This window comes from Equus asinus, chromosome 8 (genome assembly GCF_041296235.1).
Source record: "Equus asinus isolate D_3611 breed Donkey chromosome 8, EquAss-T2T_v2, whole genome shotgun sequence".
In the NCBI taxonomy this organism is placed as follows: domain Eukaryota; kingdom Metazoa; phylum Chordata; class Mammalia; order Perissodactyla; family Equidae; genus Equus; species Equus asinus.
The window spans coordinates 14,006,160-14,023,476 of record NC_091797.1 but is presented as its reverse complement, the minus strand read 5'-3'; the positions used below and the strand labels follow the sequence as shown (position 1 = coordinate 14,023,476).

General features: G+C 45.1%; 1 protein-coding gene across 1 annotated transcript; it reads right to left on the bottom strand.

The window, feature by feature from the left end:
• Positions 1-234: 234 nt before the first annotated feature.
• Positions 235-16,716, bottom strand: LOC106827032 (glutathione S-transferase A1). The gene is made up of 7 exons (XM_014834659.3): positions 16,546-16,716; positions 10,744-10,856; positions 7,242-7,293; positions 6,124-6,256; positions 4,065-4,206; positions 1,421-1,552; positions 235-610 (listed from the first exon to the last, which is right to left on the bottom strand). Exons 2-7 carry the CDS (start codon positions 10,828-10,830, stop codon positions 488-490), a joined length of 669 nt encoding a protein of 222 aa, XP_014690145.3. The 5' UTR covers positions 10,831-10,856; positions 16,546-16,716; the 3' UTR covers positions 235-487.
• Positions 16,717-17,317: the final 601 nt, after the last annotated feature.

Below are 17,317 nucleotides of genomic sequence, written 5' to 3'. Positions count from 1 at the left end.
TAATTGAACAGAAAAAAACGTTGATTACCTGAAGAAAAGTGTTTCTCTCAGGAAAAAAAGAGACAGAGATACATTTTTAGGTTGTGGGTGAGAAAGACAGCAAAGTACAAAAAGAAAAGGTAATTTTTGTGTAACTGAGAATATAGATGAAAATTTCTGCTTTACTGTTTTTGATGACGTACATGATAGCTGTTATGCGTCAATTTTTCGAATAGATCAAAGAGTCCATGAAACTTTTTCTCATCACATCTATTTTTAGATCCAAGAGACATCCTAAGAGGAAATCATAATTTCATATATGATCGACACAAAATAGATTGCTTTGCAAATAAATCTGCATGGCTGATTTCTAATTAAATTAGCATTTAAATGAAGGATTAGTTCATTAGTCTCACAATAGCCAGGATCTACATGTAGGTCAAGCACGTCACTGTTGGAAAATTTCAGAAGATTGGTCCTGCCTTTGCTGGGGACCAGGCCTGCTTTATCAAAACTTGAAAACCTTCCTTGCTTCTTCTATAGCTTTCTCATCCAGTAGAGGCTTCCTTGCGCTGCCAGGCTGCAGAAACTTCTTCACGGTGGGCAGGTTGCTGATTCTGGTTTTTAGGGCCTGCAATGCACAAAAGCACAGCCTCAGGGTAGGGCCAAAGACCAAACCCATCATTAGCACAAGCCAGGGAATCTGAGACCCTCCTAGACGAGGACACCTGAGTCTCCTCCAACGGCACCAGCATGAGGCTGGGAACAGACACCCCGTGAGCCATGAGGATAAGAGAAGAAAATCCAGCTCAAGTGCATTTTCTTCCCTGTCTTCTTCCCTACACACCCATCCTGTGGATTCATGGCTCTTTGCAACGCAAGAAAGAGTAATGTGTGTGTCGGATATCAGCACAAATGAAGTCTCCAGTCAGGAAAAGCAAAGATATAGGAAAGGGGGCAGGACCTGAAGACAGGAAATATAAAAGGTAAACCATGAGGCCCGTCAAAACCAATTTGCCCACTGACAGAGAGACGAGGAGAGAGGGGAGACTGTGCGGAGAGAAACACAATGGGTGGAAGGAGGAGCAGGAGCCGAGGGGAGGACAGCTGCTCACAGACTTGGGTGTGGAAGGAGAAGGACACTCCCGGGTCAAGGGAATCACAGAGAAAAGAGGACAGAATCCGGAATGGAACGGAGGCCTGGGAGAGAGGAGCTGATGCTGGGTCCCTCTATTTTAAAGATAAACTATTCTTGGGCAGTATCCACTCAAATTTCCTTGGAATAACAAGATTCTTTTCATATCTCAGACTAGGGCCTAGCTAATTTGGAGACTGAAGGGCAGCAAAGGCCTGGAGAATGATGGGGACCCAAAAGGCCAAATATTAGATTCCAAGATGGGAGGCGTGGGCCTTCTGTCCTGAGGGCTGTGAAAGAGATCACCTTCAGCAGAGGGAAGTTGGCCAGAAGGCTGGGGTCAACCTCTTCGACATAGTAGAGAAGTTCCACCAGGTGGATGTCAGCCCTGCTCAGCTTGTTTCCAACCAGGTAGTCTTGTCCGTGGCTCTTTAACACCTGGCAAATTGGAATCGGATCATGAACACAGGCACAGGCAGGCTGGGCCCCCTGCTCCTCCCAGCTCTCTCCAGCCCGCTCTCCCACCTCTGCTGCCTCACTGGGTGGAGTGGAGCTTCAGTCCTTCTCCACCAGCCCTGAATCACTGACACAGAGGGAGGAGTGGGCTCTGCTGTTCTTCCCTCACTCCTCAGCTGAAGCCCAGGCCACCATTTCCTTTTCCCCTTCCCACATCACTGGGGCTCCCTACTTGTACCTTCTGCTGGACCAAGCGCTTAGCACTCTGTGCCATGTTCCTGTTGGCCCCACACCCTACACTGTGCAGCCCTGAAACTTCAGGATGTGGCTCTTCATCTGTCTGTCTGCCTGTCTCTCTCCCTCTTTCTCCACACTTTTCTTTTTCCTCTCTCCCTTGGGCAAACACTCCACCTTCATGACATCCTTCCTCAGTCCTCAGCAGACTATTTCAGAGTCTACCTTTCTCCTCCTGTCTGCTCTCATTTCCTGGTCTATCTCTCTGGGACCTGAAATAAAGTTGGGTCACCTTGAACTCACCATCCCCTTACAACACTGGCTCTGACTTCTACTCCACTTGTGTCTGTCAATAACAGTGGTGGAATACATTCTAATTTGCATTCTGAAATGTCTAGGGCTGTCAGCATCTTTCAGTTATGTTATCTCCAGCTCTTTGATTTGAGAGTATATATGTCCTCAAACTGCAGTGACTGAAGAGTTTGTCATCATGTGAATGTGCCTAAACTCTCAGCACTGCAACGACCAGAAGAGTGGATTTTCTGATTAGCATTAAATTCTCTGCTCCTCAATTAGGACCTAACACACTAGCAATGATGACAACTTACTTTAAAATGCAACAAAAATACTATGCTTGCTTGAAGGATAGAAGGATGGGGACATATATGATGAAGCAAATATAATAAAAGGTTCATTTTTGAGTCTAGGTGAAGGGTATTCATGAATTCATTGTACATGTCTTTCAACTTTTATGTATCTTTGAATTTTTCGTAGTAAAAGTTTGGACTAAATATGTGATATTAAAAACATTGCAACAGGGGCTGGCCCGGAGGCACAGTGGTTAGGCTCGCACATTCTGCTTCAGTAGCCCGGGGTTCACCATTTCAGATCCCGGGTGCAGACATGGCACCGCTTGGCAAGCCATGCTGTGGTAGACATCCCACGTACAAAGTAGAAGAAGATGGACATGGATGTTAGCTCAGGGCCAGTCTTCCCCAGCAAAAAGAGGAGGATTGGCAGTAGTTAGCTCAGGGCTAATCTTACTCAAAAAAAAAAAAAAAATATATATATATATATATTGCAGCAATGTGGAAATTACAGAGAAAAAAAGAGAAAAGACACACATGACACCACCAACTAAAGATCATAACATTGTGGCAAATATCCCTTCAGACTATGTATGCATATAGAAGTATGGATAAAAAATGAAGAATATAACGAAGCATCACGTGCCGTATTGTAATGTGCATCTTTCAGTTATGTCATCACATTGGCTCTTTGACCTCAGAGGACAGTTGTCCTCAAACTGCAGTGATGGAGAAGCTTGTCACCAGGTGAACGTGCTGAACTCTCAGCACCACAGGGCCAGGAGAGCGGATTTTCTGATTGCTATTAAACTCTTCCTTCCGTGAACAGGAGCTGACACAGTAGCACTGAGTGCACATCTGTTGACTGAATGAAAGAGTGATTTGATGCTTTATAATGATGAGGGTGTCGGTGTTAATCCTTTTATTTATATGTAAGCCTCCTGTATCTTTTGTAATCAGTTTTTGGCTCCTGATTTTCATTTAGCACGATTTCAGGTAGCTCTGATCTTCAAATGTTCTCCTTTACCATCAAGGAGAGACATTAACTAAGACGAGTACTACGTATAATGATGGAACTTATTTCCTTAGTTTTGTACGACTTTTATAAAAATCGAAGAGCCATGTGCCCTAAATTTGTAGATTCTTTCCTCTTAACATCATTTCATCTGTCACTTCCTCTCTATCCCACTGCCCCCATCTCTGTTTAGATACATCTCATCCATTCCCTGAAACTCTACAACATTCCCCTGATGGACAGCTGGTCTCAGGTCTCCCTACTCATGGTATCAGACTATTTTCTGATATGTGTCTTTCATCGTGTTTCTCCTGGAGCAAAAGCCCCTGTCTGGTGTTCTGCAGGATCTACTCCAGTCTCTGGGTGGCTCCCAGAGCCTTCCACAGCCCAAGCTCCATGACCATGAATTCCATTGAATGGAGAATTCTACATTGGGTCCTAGTAAGTTGAAATTTTGCTAAAAATTATAACGGGTAAAACTGGTACAATTCTTCTTCAAAGTGGATTTTTACACAATCCCTTGAGAGTCAGGATGCTCCATTAACCAGGATCCAGGAGGGCTGACTGGCAGAGAAGGTCCTTGTCCCAGGAATGCCCAGCACTCTTCTCCTTTTTTCTCTATTCCCAGTGCCTCAAACACACTGAATAGTGCACTTACTTTTTCAAATGCAGGCAAGTAACGATTTATTGTTCTGTCTTTGATCTGGGTAATCTTGGCATCTTTTTCATCACGTGGGGTCATGGGCAAATACATGATCATTTCAATCAAATCTGCCACACCTTCTATATACATGTCAATCCTGCAAGACAAAAATGACCAAAGTGTCAAGTGTGTCCTGTCTTAGATTTTATAGTTGAAAAATGTAAAAGAATGGGGCATCAGGAGGTGGCAAAGGAATTCAGGTGCACTGGGTGCATTTTTATAGGCCAGTCATTCACTTATGAGTTTTATTTAAAGTGCACATTTCATTCTAGAACAAGCTCTCGAGGTAGATATGTCTATTATACACATGACCAAATATAAGGACCAAGAGCATCAGTGACCTGCCCCAAGTCACAGGCATGAGAGACATTGGTGGAATCACTGCAAGTGACCACTGAGACTCTAGCTAGGGTTTGCCAGCTCTCCTTCTGTGCACAAACTCAGTGTGACGCATGTCCCTAAAGATCTGCCACCTGAGTCACCTCCACAAGGAGTCCCTGTCACAGCAGTCTCAGCCATGTCCCTCTCCCTCTCATCCTGTTACACCACCCAGACCCACATAGTGCCCAATGTTAGCAGTTCCTCCAATGATTTCCATAGAACATGGTTCCACAGCCCTCCTCAGGTACTCTGCCCAGCGCTGACCATGTTTGCATTTCTCGAGAACCCACGTACATCCCCTGAAATGGTGCAATATGTTATAGACTTCCCACCATGCATATGCCAGGTTATTTTTTTATTATTATTATTCCAAACACGGTTTCCTATGAGAGGCTTTTTTTAAAATAAAAGTTTTATTGATGTCTAATTCACCTAAAATAATGTCATCCTTTTCAAGTGTACAATTTGGTGATTTTTAGTAATGTCACAGAATTCTGACCATCACCACACTCTAATTCCTCCCAAATGAACTGCTGTGTGCTTTCGCAGGCATTCAACACTCTTGTCTCCCTCCAGGCCTAGGCGATCACTCAACTACTTTCTGTTTCTGTGGATGAATGTTCCGGACATTTCATAAAATGGAATCCTACAATATGTGCCATTTGTGTCTTGTTTCCTTTATGTAACACAACGTGTCAAGGTTCATTTGTGTTGTTGCATGCCTCAGGACTTCATTTCTTTCCATGGACAAATAATATTCCATGGTATGGATAGAACACCCTCTGTTCATCTGTTCATCACTTGATGGACATCTGCACCGTTTCCACTATTTGAATATTATGAATATTCATAATATTCAATGTTCAACACTGTTATGAACATTTGTGTACCAGTTTTAGTGTGGATGGATTTTCGATTCTCTTGGGTATCTGCCTACTAGTGGAATTGCTGAGTCATTTGGTAACTCTATGCTTAACTTTTCAATAACTGCCACGGTTCCTTACACAGTTTTAATTTTAATCAAGTGGTCCCAACACAACAGGGAGCAGACCCCAAAGATATGGTTGTATTGAATATATCGGCTGCTTCAGTCCTATATAAAAATGCTCGATGTAACCCTGGAATCTTGGGCTCAGCCTCTGCTAACACTTGTCACAGAGTCTGTCCATATCACTCGGTAATAGGTTAGGCTCCTAGTCATCATTCTGGTAAATTCTGGTAGATGAGAAGCAGCTCCTTTGGGTCCTTCATTCCCCACCCTTATCGTCTAGACCCTCAGACACTTTGTCCCTTCATCTCTAGCTGTGGGCTGGTGCCCGGCTCCTAAAGTCCTGAGCACCTGGAGTCATGACTCCACCATCCTCCTGCCTTCTCATTTCATCAGGGTTTGCAGACCTCTGTCACTGTGCCCTCTCCATGGGCGGCATCCTCTTCTATAATCCCACTGGCTTGAGTCCACTGCAGGTTTCCTGTCCCTCATCCTCTGAGGTCTCTGCTGGACTGCACCTCAGTCTACACTACCATGGCCACGTTGCTGGTAGTCCTGATCCCCCTGACATGGTCTTCGTCCCTCAAGGAAGGGCCTAAATTGTTCCTATTAATTGTTGATGAAAGAGCAGGAAAAATACCGTACAGGGCTCTCTCCTTGATGTCTTTCCCATAGAGGTTGTGTTTGGTGGCGATGTAGTTGAGAATGGCTCTGCTCTGCACCAGCTTCATCCCATCAATTTCCACCATTGGCACTTGCTGGAACATCAAACTTCCATCTTTCAAAAGAAGAAAGGGAAAAGTAGAGTGAAATGCTTTATGGATCTCATTCTTCGAGGATGAAAAACTGTTTGTTGAAATGGCTAGAGATATAAAACGAAACTAAAATTACTGGGTAACACTTTAACAGAAGAGCATTTGTTGTGAGCTTCCTACAATCCTTTTTCTTATCAATCCTCCCTTCGCTTTTTAATCTATTTCATTTCTGTTTTTATTCTCCATCCAGATACTTGGTAGGTCCCCGTATTTTTCATGTTCGATTTCTCGTCATGGATATTTGAGGAAGAAGTTGGGAGAAGCTGCAACAGGACCACCAGCCATTTGCCGTTTCAGTTGGGAAGTTCCGAGAACAAGTCTATGGTGCTGCCTGCATTAGGCCATAGCAAGGGAGATTTCTACGGAGGGTGATTTGTATGCGCTTCAAATTCCACCATTGGATAGTGTGTGGTGGGGGCCCCTGTTTTCTCCACCCAGTTCTGCTGGCCTCCCTCTTTCTCTCCCTCCTCACTCACTTACCTGGTGTTCCAACTCTCTCAACACCATCTTGTGATCTGTGTCTATAATACAGCTAGGATTTCACCTCGTCCAACCCATCAGGGAGAGAATTCTAGGCAACTGCTGGGCCTGTTTCTCCTCTTTCACTCTATTGCATATGTTTGATGTCCTTTCTGGGAGGCTGTGGGATCCTGAGCTGATACAGCTCAGTCGTGGTGCAGAAAAGCAGGAGAGAGCAAAGAGAGGGATCCATGGGACACCGGGGATGGTCCTGTAGCAAATACTCAGAGAGTTTCAGCCCTTTCTGGTCCTGAGGGACTTAACAAAGCTGCTCAGGGAGCCCCACCCCGTACATTTGAACTGCTTCTACCCTTTCTTTGGCCTCCAACTTCCAGCGTACACACAAATAGGCATTGCCTGGGGTTCAATAGTCAACACATGACTTTGACTAGATCCTCTCAAATGAGGAATTTAGATACTTGGACCTACCATTTTTTAGTTTTTCCAAGTCCTCTGGAGTCTGTATAAGTTTCTCTTCAAACTGGAAAGCAGAAAGAGGTAGTGAGTTCCTGTTCTTTCATTCCACAGCGTTTTAGAAGTTTTAAATTTGAGTGTCCCCTGTCCAGCACATAACAAGGAGAAGGAAGATTTCTGAGCTTGTCAGAGTACACAGGGGAGTGTGATCAGGGTGACTGGAAATTTAGATTAGAGCCACCAAGAAAAGAGCACGGGTGGCAGCAGGTAACAGCTCATTCTTGAGGTTTCAATTCACCTCCACCCTGTTTCCACCTCTGCGGACGATCCTGGTCGTTGGGGAGGGCGATGTCACGGAGGGAGGGTACTGGGAGGTTCCTCTAGTTATGAGGTTTTAGTATCTCAGGAAAGCCTATCTCTCCAGGAGACATCAGGACAGGACGTTTTGTGTCCCCCAGTGTAGGGTACACCAGGGGGCCATGACCAGCTCAGATGGCTTCTGCTGTCATTGACATCACTCCATCCCGCGAGGCCCTGCTTAGTATAAAATGAGTCCAGGTTGCTGCACAGCTTTAACTCTTTGAACTCAGAATTTCCTCTCCTGGAAAATTGGGACAGACTAGGTTAGAATCCCCAATTTAAGAAAGGAAAAAGAGTTCCCAAACTAGTTACAAAAATTATTTTTTAATCAAGAAACTTTGGTTTCTGATATGACTGGCTGGATGTGAACATCATTTCTTACACGTGCTACCTCTTCACATAGGACACGTCACTGAATCTCCTCGTGTCTCAGTATCCTCATCTATATGATCAGTATAGTTATGCTACCTACATTATAGGTTGGTGTGAAGATTAAATCAGTAAGGTATGCAAAGACCTTTAAACAGTATCATGTATACACGAGGTGCTCAATACACATAAATTGTCGGGATTTTCAAAGATGGTTTCTATTTCATCTTACCATTCCAGTTATTTTTTTTTTTTTTCAATTTAAAGCCACCTCACATTTGTGAACCTATATTCTGTCCTTGACCTACACTCAGGACTTTGACCTTGGTGTAGATTCTCCTTCTCCTGAGACAAGTCTCTCTGGTTGGAGGGCAGCCGGCAGCAAGGCCGTCATCTGACCAGAGGCTCTGAGTGCTTGTGGGGTTTCAATACAAATATGAGAATCAGTAACTATATGATCATGCGGTTTACTTAATCGGCAGAATCGATGAAACCTAAAGTCAAAAGAGACCGATGTCAAGCAAATGGGTCTCAGTGCTGATAAGATTTGGTTCCAGTCTTGCGTCTGCCTCATGGTAGCTGTGTGATCGGGGCACAGTCACTTAGCATCTCCAGGCCTCAGTTTCCTCCTCTATCAAATGCAGGGAGGACATTTTCTTAAACGTAATATGTTGTGTTAAAACACAGATTACAGGACCCGGGCCACACACACCAAGTATAACTAGTAGTGCTGTTTGCAGTGGCTGCTATGGTTTAAAGGGTTCTTGATGGTGAAAAGCTTGGGAATCTGGGGAATTCTAACTTGTCCAGTGGAAGCATTTATTGTGGATCCACATGGCTCCACAGGGTCAGACTATAGAGATAGTGAGGTGGGGGCGCAGCAACTTCTAAAGCACCCAGTTCCACACAAACATAAGGGATGGTGGCTGGTCATCAAGGGAGGGCGGCTGAGGTGGGATGGGTTGGCTGGTGAGATGGTGTTTGTGAGGCTAACGGAGACGGATGGGATGGTGAGGACCAGCCTTTGGGCACAGAGAACCCAGAAGCCCTGACCAAGAGCCTCTGGTAAGTCCTGCCGCACCCCCTCTTCAGTCAAGCTGATGGAGAAGAGGAAGCCTGGGATGCGCTCAGCATCTCCCCTACCTCACCCTCCTGTGCTGAACTCATCCTGCACAGGGGCTCTCAACACATCCCTGAACCCCACAGCTGAAGCTGGGATACAGGGAAAACGGGTTATGGATTTATAGAGAGAAAATGACCTGGAAGGTCACTATTTGGATGTTTTGTGTACTTGTTTCTTTGTGAAATTGAGAGAGGTCCAGGCTAAAGTCCCATGCATCCATGAAGCCACCTAGAAAATGTAATCCCACAGCTTCAGTAAACATGTCATTATCAGGCAGAAGGGAGGACACTAGAAGTTCCTGTCACAGGACGCCACCTCACCTGGATCCCTCCTTTTCTGCTCCCACCTGAGGCAGGAGATCTCCTGAGTCTGTCCAGGACTACTCCCCAGGAAAACCCTCCCTGAGTTGCTGGTGCCTAGATCTGGACTGGGAAGTGTGTTTCTCAGTGACACCTCTAGAGGGCAGCACGCAACAGAGTGCCAGGAGAAACTACCACCTTTCCACAGGGACTATAGCATTTTGACACTGTAAACGCTTGGGTGTCCTCCTAGATGCTCCCTCCTCTCTTTTTAATCACCACCTTATTAGTGTGCAACCTCTCTGGAATGTAAACTGCTTGAGCACAGGGCCCGTGACTGTCTTGTTCATCTGTGTATCCCCAGGACCTAGCACAGGACCTGGCACTCAAAGGTGCTCAACATGGGGCCAGCCCTGTGGCTGAGTGGTTACATTCGGGCACTCTGCTTCTGTGGCCCAGGGTTTTGCCGGTTCAAAACCTGGGCACGGACTTGGAACCGATCATCAAGCCCCACTGAGGCAGCACCCCACATGCCACAACTAGAAGGACCCACAACTAAAAAAAATACACAACTATGTACCAGGGGGCTTTGGGGAGAAAAAGGAAAAATAAAATCTTAAAAAAAAAAGGTGCTCACGAAAATCACTGCTGAGTGAATGTACTGCACCTTTCACAGTTGGTTTCTTGCAATCCTCTCCTCCCCACATTTGTGGTTATGTCTGAACTTTAATCATACTATATTCTGATATTATATATTTTTGTCCTTTTATTATGGTAAGTTCTCACATGTACCAAAATAAATATAAAAGTACCAAGATCCTCCTTGTACCCTTCACCCAGCTTCAATAACTATCAACTCAAGCCAGTCTCATGTCGTCTATGTGCCCACCACACTCTGTCTCTTACAATAATTTGAAACAAATCAGAAATATCATACATTTCATCTTTAAATACTTCAATGCGTATCTCTAAAACATAAGAATTACTTCGAAATAACCACAGTACACTATCACACCTAAAACTTTAACAATAACTCTTTAATTTTGTGTAACATGCAATCACATTCATGTTTCTAATTTTTGCATGAATGACATAAATGATACTTTACACTTTGTTTAAATCCAAATCCAAATAAGGTCACACATTGTGATTAGTTTCTTAACTTTATTTTAATTGTTTATGCTCTTTGGTGACAAGAAAGATAATAATGTATTAGGTCAAATCTGTTCCTCTCTTAACAGAATTTTTCTTTTAATGCAAAACTCTTGACAGGTCATTGAGTGAGAATAGTCTCCTAGCTCATGTGAGAAAGGACTTTGATAGTCAATCTCAGATGCGACTTAATATGACCGAGTTCAGAACTGACCTCGACTCCGGCTGCAGCCAGGAGCCACCGGATCGACTCCATCCGGCCTCGTGTGTTGAAGTAGTGCAGCCTGGGCTTCCCCGCCATGATGTAGTCTCCTGGGTTCTCTACACCTGAATGAATGAAGGAATGATTGAAACCGTGGAAGCAAAAATGCACTTTAAGTTATTAGGTTAACAGCACCAACAATGGCGAAGAAGGGTCTGCCTGCTTCCTGACAAAGTTGGAAGAGTCCGTGGAATGTTTTCTGTTGCCCAAATTCTCAACCTCAGGGGCTGAGCCCAGGAACTTGCAGCAAACCACTCTGTGGTCTCCACTGGGTGAAGTCTGGTGTCTTGGCAGCCTAACAGGTGAGAGTCTGTGGTAAGGATGCGTGAGTGGGTGTCCAGGGAGGGGCAAGGATTAGAGAACAAATATTTATTGAAAATCTCCTCCTGATCATCCTGACTGCTGACCCCTTTGGCTGCATTATATCTTTAATCTCCTAACAACCCCATGAAATATTTGTCATCATCTCCATTTTTCAGTTAATGAGACCGTGTCTCAGAGGTTAAATGACACATCCACAGTCACACTCCAGGTACTGAGGAGCATGGAAATCTACCCAGGACGAAAGGGAGGGCAGGGCTGCAACCCACACAGACACAGGCCCTGGGAGCCTGTGAGGGCCTTGAACCAGAGGACTACCCTGACAGCGAGGAGGCAGAGGGAGCAGAGTTAAGGCTACATTTGTTCCAGAGCTGGAGTTAGGGCTCAGAGTCAGTTAGCTGTAGCTCCAAAGATCCTAATCCTTTCCACAGATGCAGGATGCTGATTCCTTCCCTTTATTTATTTTTTTTTTTTGAGGAAGATAGCCCTGAGCTAATATCTGCTGCCAATCCTTCCTGTTTTTGCTGAGGAAGACTGGCCCTGAGCTAACATCCACGCCCACCTTCCTCTACTTTATATATGGGACGCCTACCACAGCATGACTTGCCAGGAGGTGCCATGTCCACACCCGGGATGACAACCAGCTAACCCTGGGCCCGCGAAGCGGAACATGCGAACTCAACAGCTGCGCCACCGGGCTGGCCCCTGATTCCTTCCTTTTTATGCAATTCTACATTCTACCTCTACTTATAATCTCGGAAAAAGGATGTTACTGCATCAACCTTACGGTACATGGAGTGGAACTAACATTTGTTCACTGTCTGTCATACAATGGACGCTCACAAATTTATCTTCATTTAATCCTACAGAAATCAGCTGAGTGGACTCTGTTATTACTCTCATTTTACAGCTGGAGAGACAGAGGTTTCTAGAGTAACTTTCCCAATGTAGGTGGTGGAACTGGGATTCAAACCCACTTCTATGTGAAACCAAAGACTAGGACAGATTTTCCGTATTAGTGTTTTTCAAAATATGCATGCAAATCCTTCAGTAGATTGTGAAATCCACTAATTTTTAAAACGCGATAGGAGACAATGGAAACTATCCGAGTGCACCACATGCAGACGAGGTGAGGATCATTTCAGGAGTGTTAGCTCCAGTCATAAGTGTGTTGCACGCGTGGATGTGTGCACACTCATTTGGTCATTGTGATGGTATGAGAGACACTGGTTGTGTCCAGTCAGCAAACTCTGAAAGCCCTTGTTCCATCCCAGGCTGCGTGGGTAGTCGACACAGCAGGGGACCAGAGACTGACGCCCAGCAGCACCAACAGCAGACATGGCTGGTTCTCTCGTGGGTGTGAGCGGAAGCACACAGGACTCATTACAAGCAGGAGTCCCAAAGCCAGGACTTAGGGAGGAACAGTTGCATTTTCTCTCCAAATCCTAGGCTCTGTTTAGAAAACATTAGCATTCTTCTTGCAAAATTGTACTGTTCTGGAGTTTGGGACAAAAATATGCTTCTCTTTACCAGTGGATATTTCTCTGAGAAAGTGCGTGTGACTTGAACCTTAGATATCAAAATGTTTTCAGTATCCACATCTTTAATGAGGTCTCAATAGTCTAACCCTTAGGAAGTAAAAACTCGTTTGGAAACATACTTAATCAACTCATCTGTCTCGTAATTGGACATAGTGGAGTTTGTACTTTCCTATCATGGGAAGTGGAGGTGCTATGAGGAGCAGAATGAGCAGGAGACTAAAGCTGGCACTATGGTGGGAGGTGTGTTTGCTGTGGCCTGAGGTTCAGTGAGCCAAGTGGTTCACACCTCACACTCAGTTCCCTTCCCTGTGACTGAGGATCAAGTTATGAAGGAAAAGGAACACTTACCTTAGATAATATTTTATACTTCTCTTCCTTCAGGCAACTTTCCTCACCCCCCACTAGGAGGTTCCCAAAGGCCTGGTCAAGACTGAGGCAAAGCTCATCATATCCTAAAGCTTTGCTGGTCAACAGGAAATGAGGACTAGAGAGAGTCGATGAATTGCCAAAGGTCACACACATATGTTCCTGATTGACACTCGATGTCCAGCAAGTGTGTCTGCCCTCGACAACCACCCAGGAAATAGCTTCTAATGTCCCATATTAAAGATGAGGAAACTGGAGTTCACAGACACACAGCAGCTTCCCTGGGCTCAAACATTCGTCCTGGGATGTCAGGCCAAGTGATTTCAGGTTTCACTCCCCCGGGTGAGCCTGAGGCTCTCTCTAGGCGTCTCTCTGAGACTCCTGTTTGGTTTTCCCATTCGGAATCCATCACCAACTGAGGGTTGAGGGGAGGGAGAGAGGGAAACACGGAATTCGTGAGTTCCTCTCTGTCAGCTGCCTGATAAGAAGAAACATTGATAAAAGTGTGCCTTGCTTTACTTTGACTTCCTAAAACTCTACTGTGAGTAAGCTGAGGACTAGAATAACTACATTAACCTTAATAGGGGGGAGGGCTTATGTTCCTCAAATGCATGTGTGCATGATAATTCCAGGGGTAAACTAAAGGAGCCATGCTGGGGTGGTCCTGATTACAGCGCTTCTTAGCAGAGAGAAGGGAGACTGGAGCCAAAGCCCAGCTCCTTTCCTCACAAGGAACAGAGACCCTGGCAGGTTGTTTCATCTCTGCACCGCAATTTTCTCCTCATAAAATAGAGTTCTCTCAACTTTTGAGGGCTGTGGAGAAAGTTAAATGAGATAATGTACAGAAAAATTCATCATAGGGATCAGCAAATGCAACTTCCCTCCTGCTCCCAGGTCCTGGGAGATGAGTGAGTTGAACATACTAGGGAGTACATGTGTCATCCTTCTCTATCTATGTGTCAGTCTGTCTTCTTCTCTCTCTGTCGGTGTATCTATCTATCTCTTGATCCATAGAGCTCCAGTAGGAATAAGATTACTCATACTATATGTATGTGTATATATACATTTCTCCAGAGATCTTTCGAATGTCATTTAAAGGCTCTTTGTATTTAGCTCATGTGGAAAGATTAGTGACCTTCACTGATTACTTAACCTGGATTGCAGGAAGTTTTTGGCGAAGATTCAGGGCTCTGGCACGTCATGAAACATGGCCTTGCATAGCCCCAGAAGCGGCAGATATCTGGTTCTCCCCTGGACCCTGCACCCCACGTGCCTCTCTCCCCAGGGCCGCCCCGCTGCCTCTTGCTCCCTGATCCAGGCACTCTGGACTCTGTCCTGTGCCCAGGTCCCCTGCGCATGGGTTCCAGCCATTGGAATGGGGGACCCACTGCTTGTCTCTCCAGCTGTTCTCAGCACTCAGGCGGCTCTCCCTGTCTACACTTGATGAAATGATCATGTCTCTCCACGTCCTCTTGCTTACCTGGAAACGCACACATTCCACTGATCCTTCTCTGACACTTGTTCCTGGTTTACATGTGGATGTATTTCATTATTTAAAAAATTTCGTTCAAACTTCTTCAACCAACACTCTCTGAGCAGTTTCATGTGCTAAGAAACGAGGGCTGGTCGGGGACAATATTGAGCCTGATCTGGTCCCTGACCTAAAGGCGTTTAAGTCTAGTCAGTAAAGCAGGTTTGTGGCACAAAGGGCCCAGCAGGGACTTCACTTTGGGTGGTCCCAACTCAAGAATCACGAGTCTCACAGCCAAGCAAGTCAGAGCAAGGTGAGGAGGCTGCCAGGGGAGACAGCTGAGGGGCTGCTGCGTCTGCGCAGGGTGTTCCCTCCTCCCGGGCAACATCCAGTCCCAGCTCCCTCCTCTCTCCCCACAGGGCTGCCTTCCTCCCCTGCACAGGAGGCCCCGCCTCCCCCTGTCACACCTGCTCTCCAGAGCATCTGGCCTGGTGCTTTTCCTCATTGTCATTGCAGTACCTTCTCCCATAGGTCCTAGAGCTTTCCCCGTGGGTTCTGTTGTGTTCGAACTGCTCCAGGACTTTCACATCATCTCCCTGAAACTTCTGTCTCTCCTGTGTGAGAACTTTCTTTTTTCCGCCAATATTAATACTTAGAGCATGGTTGACTCTTACAGTCTGATGTGAATGACTTCTCCATTCAGGTGCTTTTGAAGAAGTCAGTCTGTGCCCTGTGATTATAGTTTTCCCATTGAGACTTCCTGAGCTGGGGAATTTGCGAGGTCATGTCATCCAGGGACTCTTAACTGGGGGTGATGTTGTCCCTCCCACCCCAGAGGATACTTAGCAACCTCTGGAAACATTTTTGGTTGTCAAAGCTGGGAGGGAGGGTTGCTACATCCATTGGATCGAGAGCAGAGATGCCTGTGATGTGGAGTGGGGCGATGCCTCGATGTGCACCTGAGAGCTTCTTATTCACCCTCAGTCCTTCTGCATTTTACCCAGCCCGTTTGTCACCCACCATGTCATCCTAACAGACACACTGTTGGATATTGAGTTGGAACTACCTCGTGGTGGATTGCTGTTGGCTCATATCTGTGTCATCTTCCCAGAATAAGGTTTTCGGAAAATACATTTCTGAACAATAGACTAATTCTTCTCTGTCCATGTGTACCTCTCATTTGACTTGGTGGCTGCCACGAGCACTAGGTTGGAACCTGACCCTCACACTGTGTTTTTCTACAAGCAACTGAACTGAAAAGCAAAAGGCAAGTTGTAAAACTTGTAAACAAACTATCTTTGTAGATATCTTAAAGGTGTGAAGTTTACAATTTGAGGAAATATATTTGTTAACACTATTCTCAAGTATATTCCTTAAACTAATTAAATGTACATTGGTATGATAAATATCTTTTAACAAAAAAAAATACGGCGATGGACAGTACAGCTCCCACAAGTTTCCCAGTGCAAAATGTCAACAGTGCCGAGATTGAGACACCCTGCTCCATCTATTTGCAGGGTTTGCCATGAGTTGGTTGAACCCCAGAGAGAGGCTGAGACTTGCCAGCAAGCCAATCCCAGCAGAGACTTAGTTAGAATCTAGTTCTGCTGACCGTCAGAACAACTTATTCCTTTTACAAAAAAATTCAAATACTGAATTGTCACAGCCTCCTTAGCGCTACACTATCACAGTTCACAACTGCTGTGTGTCGACTCATTCTGTAGAGAAAGTAACTTCAGCATAAACACCCACACTCTCTCTTGCATGGGCCATATTCTCAGATTGCCTAAAACGGTATCATTCTTTTCTCTCCTCCTATCACTATTTTTCTCATATCTAAATTCTGAAGCCCGATTTTCTACATTCTTCATTTTCACATTTCTATAAAGATGATCCAACTGCAATTGAATAAACAAACTTGAACTGACCCCTAAGCATGATGTGAGTCTAAAACAGATTTCTCTTGTGCTAAGGACGCATTTTAAAGTATTTTTGTGGTGACCTACATGTGAGGATGTGAGGCAGGGTATGAAGATCCATAAAATCAGCACTTACCTTCTTAAAGTCTGTCTCCTGCTTGGCTCAGCAACTAAATGCCAGCCCCTCATGAGTTGCCAGGCTGCTTTTATAATGGAATAACTCCTCCCTCTGAGACGGGTGTAGTGGAGGAAAAGCCACTCCTACAGAGTTCAGGAGCTAAGAGTTTGTGCTAGATTAGAAGAAAACTGCCAAGTCATCCTCTTATCACAAAACAATTGGTTAATGAGTTTCTTTTCAAGGTTGGGAAATTGAACAATAAAACAAAAAGTTTCAGCACATTTGGACTCTCTCTGCCTGTCAGTGGGACATGGCTTTTTGATGAAACTTACTGTGAGGTTTTCATGAATTGGATGCAAGGACGGAGGCAGATGAGAAACTCTGCTGTGAGCAGAGCAGGAGCTGATGTCAGGAAGGTGCAAGCGGAGTTCTGGAATATTTTTATATCGGGTCACAGACAAAACAGAGCACACCTGATGAAATGTGAATTTCAGACAAATAGTAAATAATTTTTTACTAGAAGTATGTCCTAAATATTGTATGGTGCCCATCCAATGTACCCATCCCCCTGCTTCAGCTAATGACAATTCGAATATAGATGTCAGATTCTGTGTTTGAATTACAGATAAAGGAATGTGTACAAAGTCATCGTTCTTGGCCCGAGGGCCTGGGTTGGGAGTGATTTCCAGCTTAGCCACCCCCAGGGCCAATGAGTAAGACTCTCCCCGAAACTGTGGGCTTTGGCACACTGAGTTCTCCTGGCCTGAGTGTGAGGGTCCCCACAGTGGCG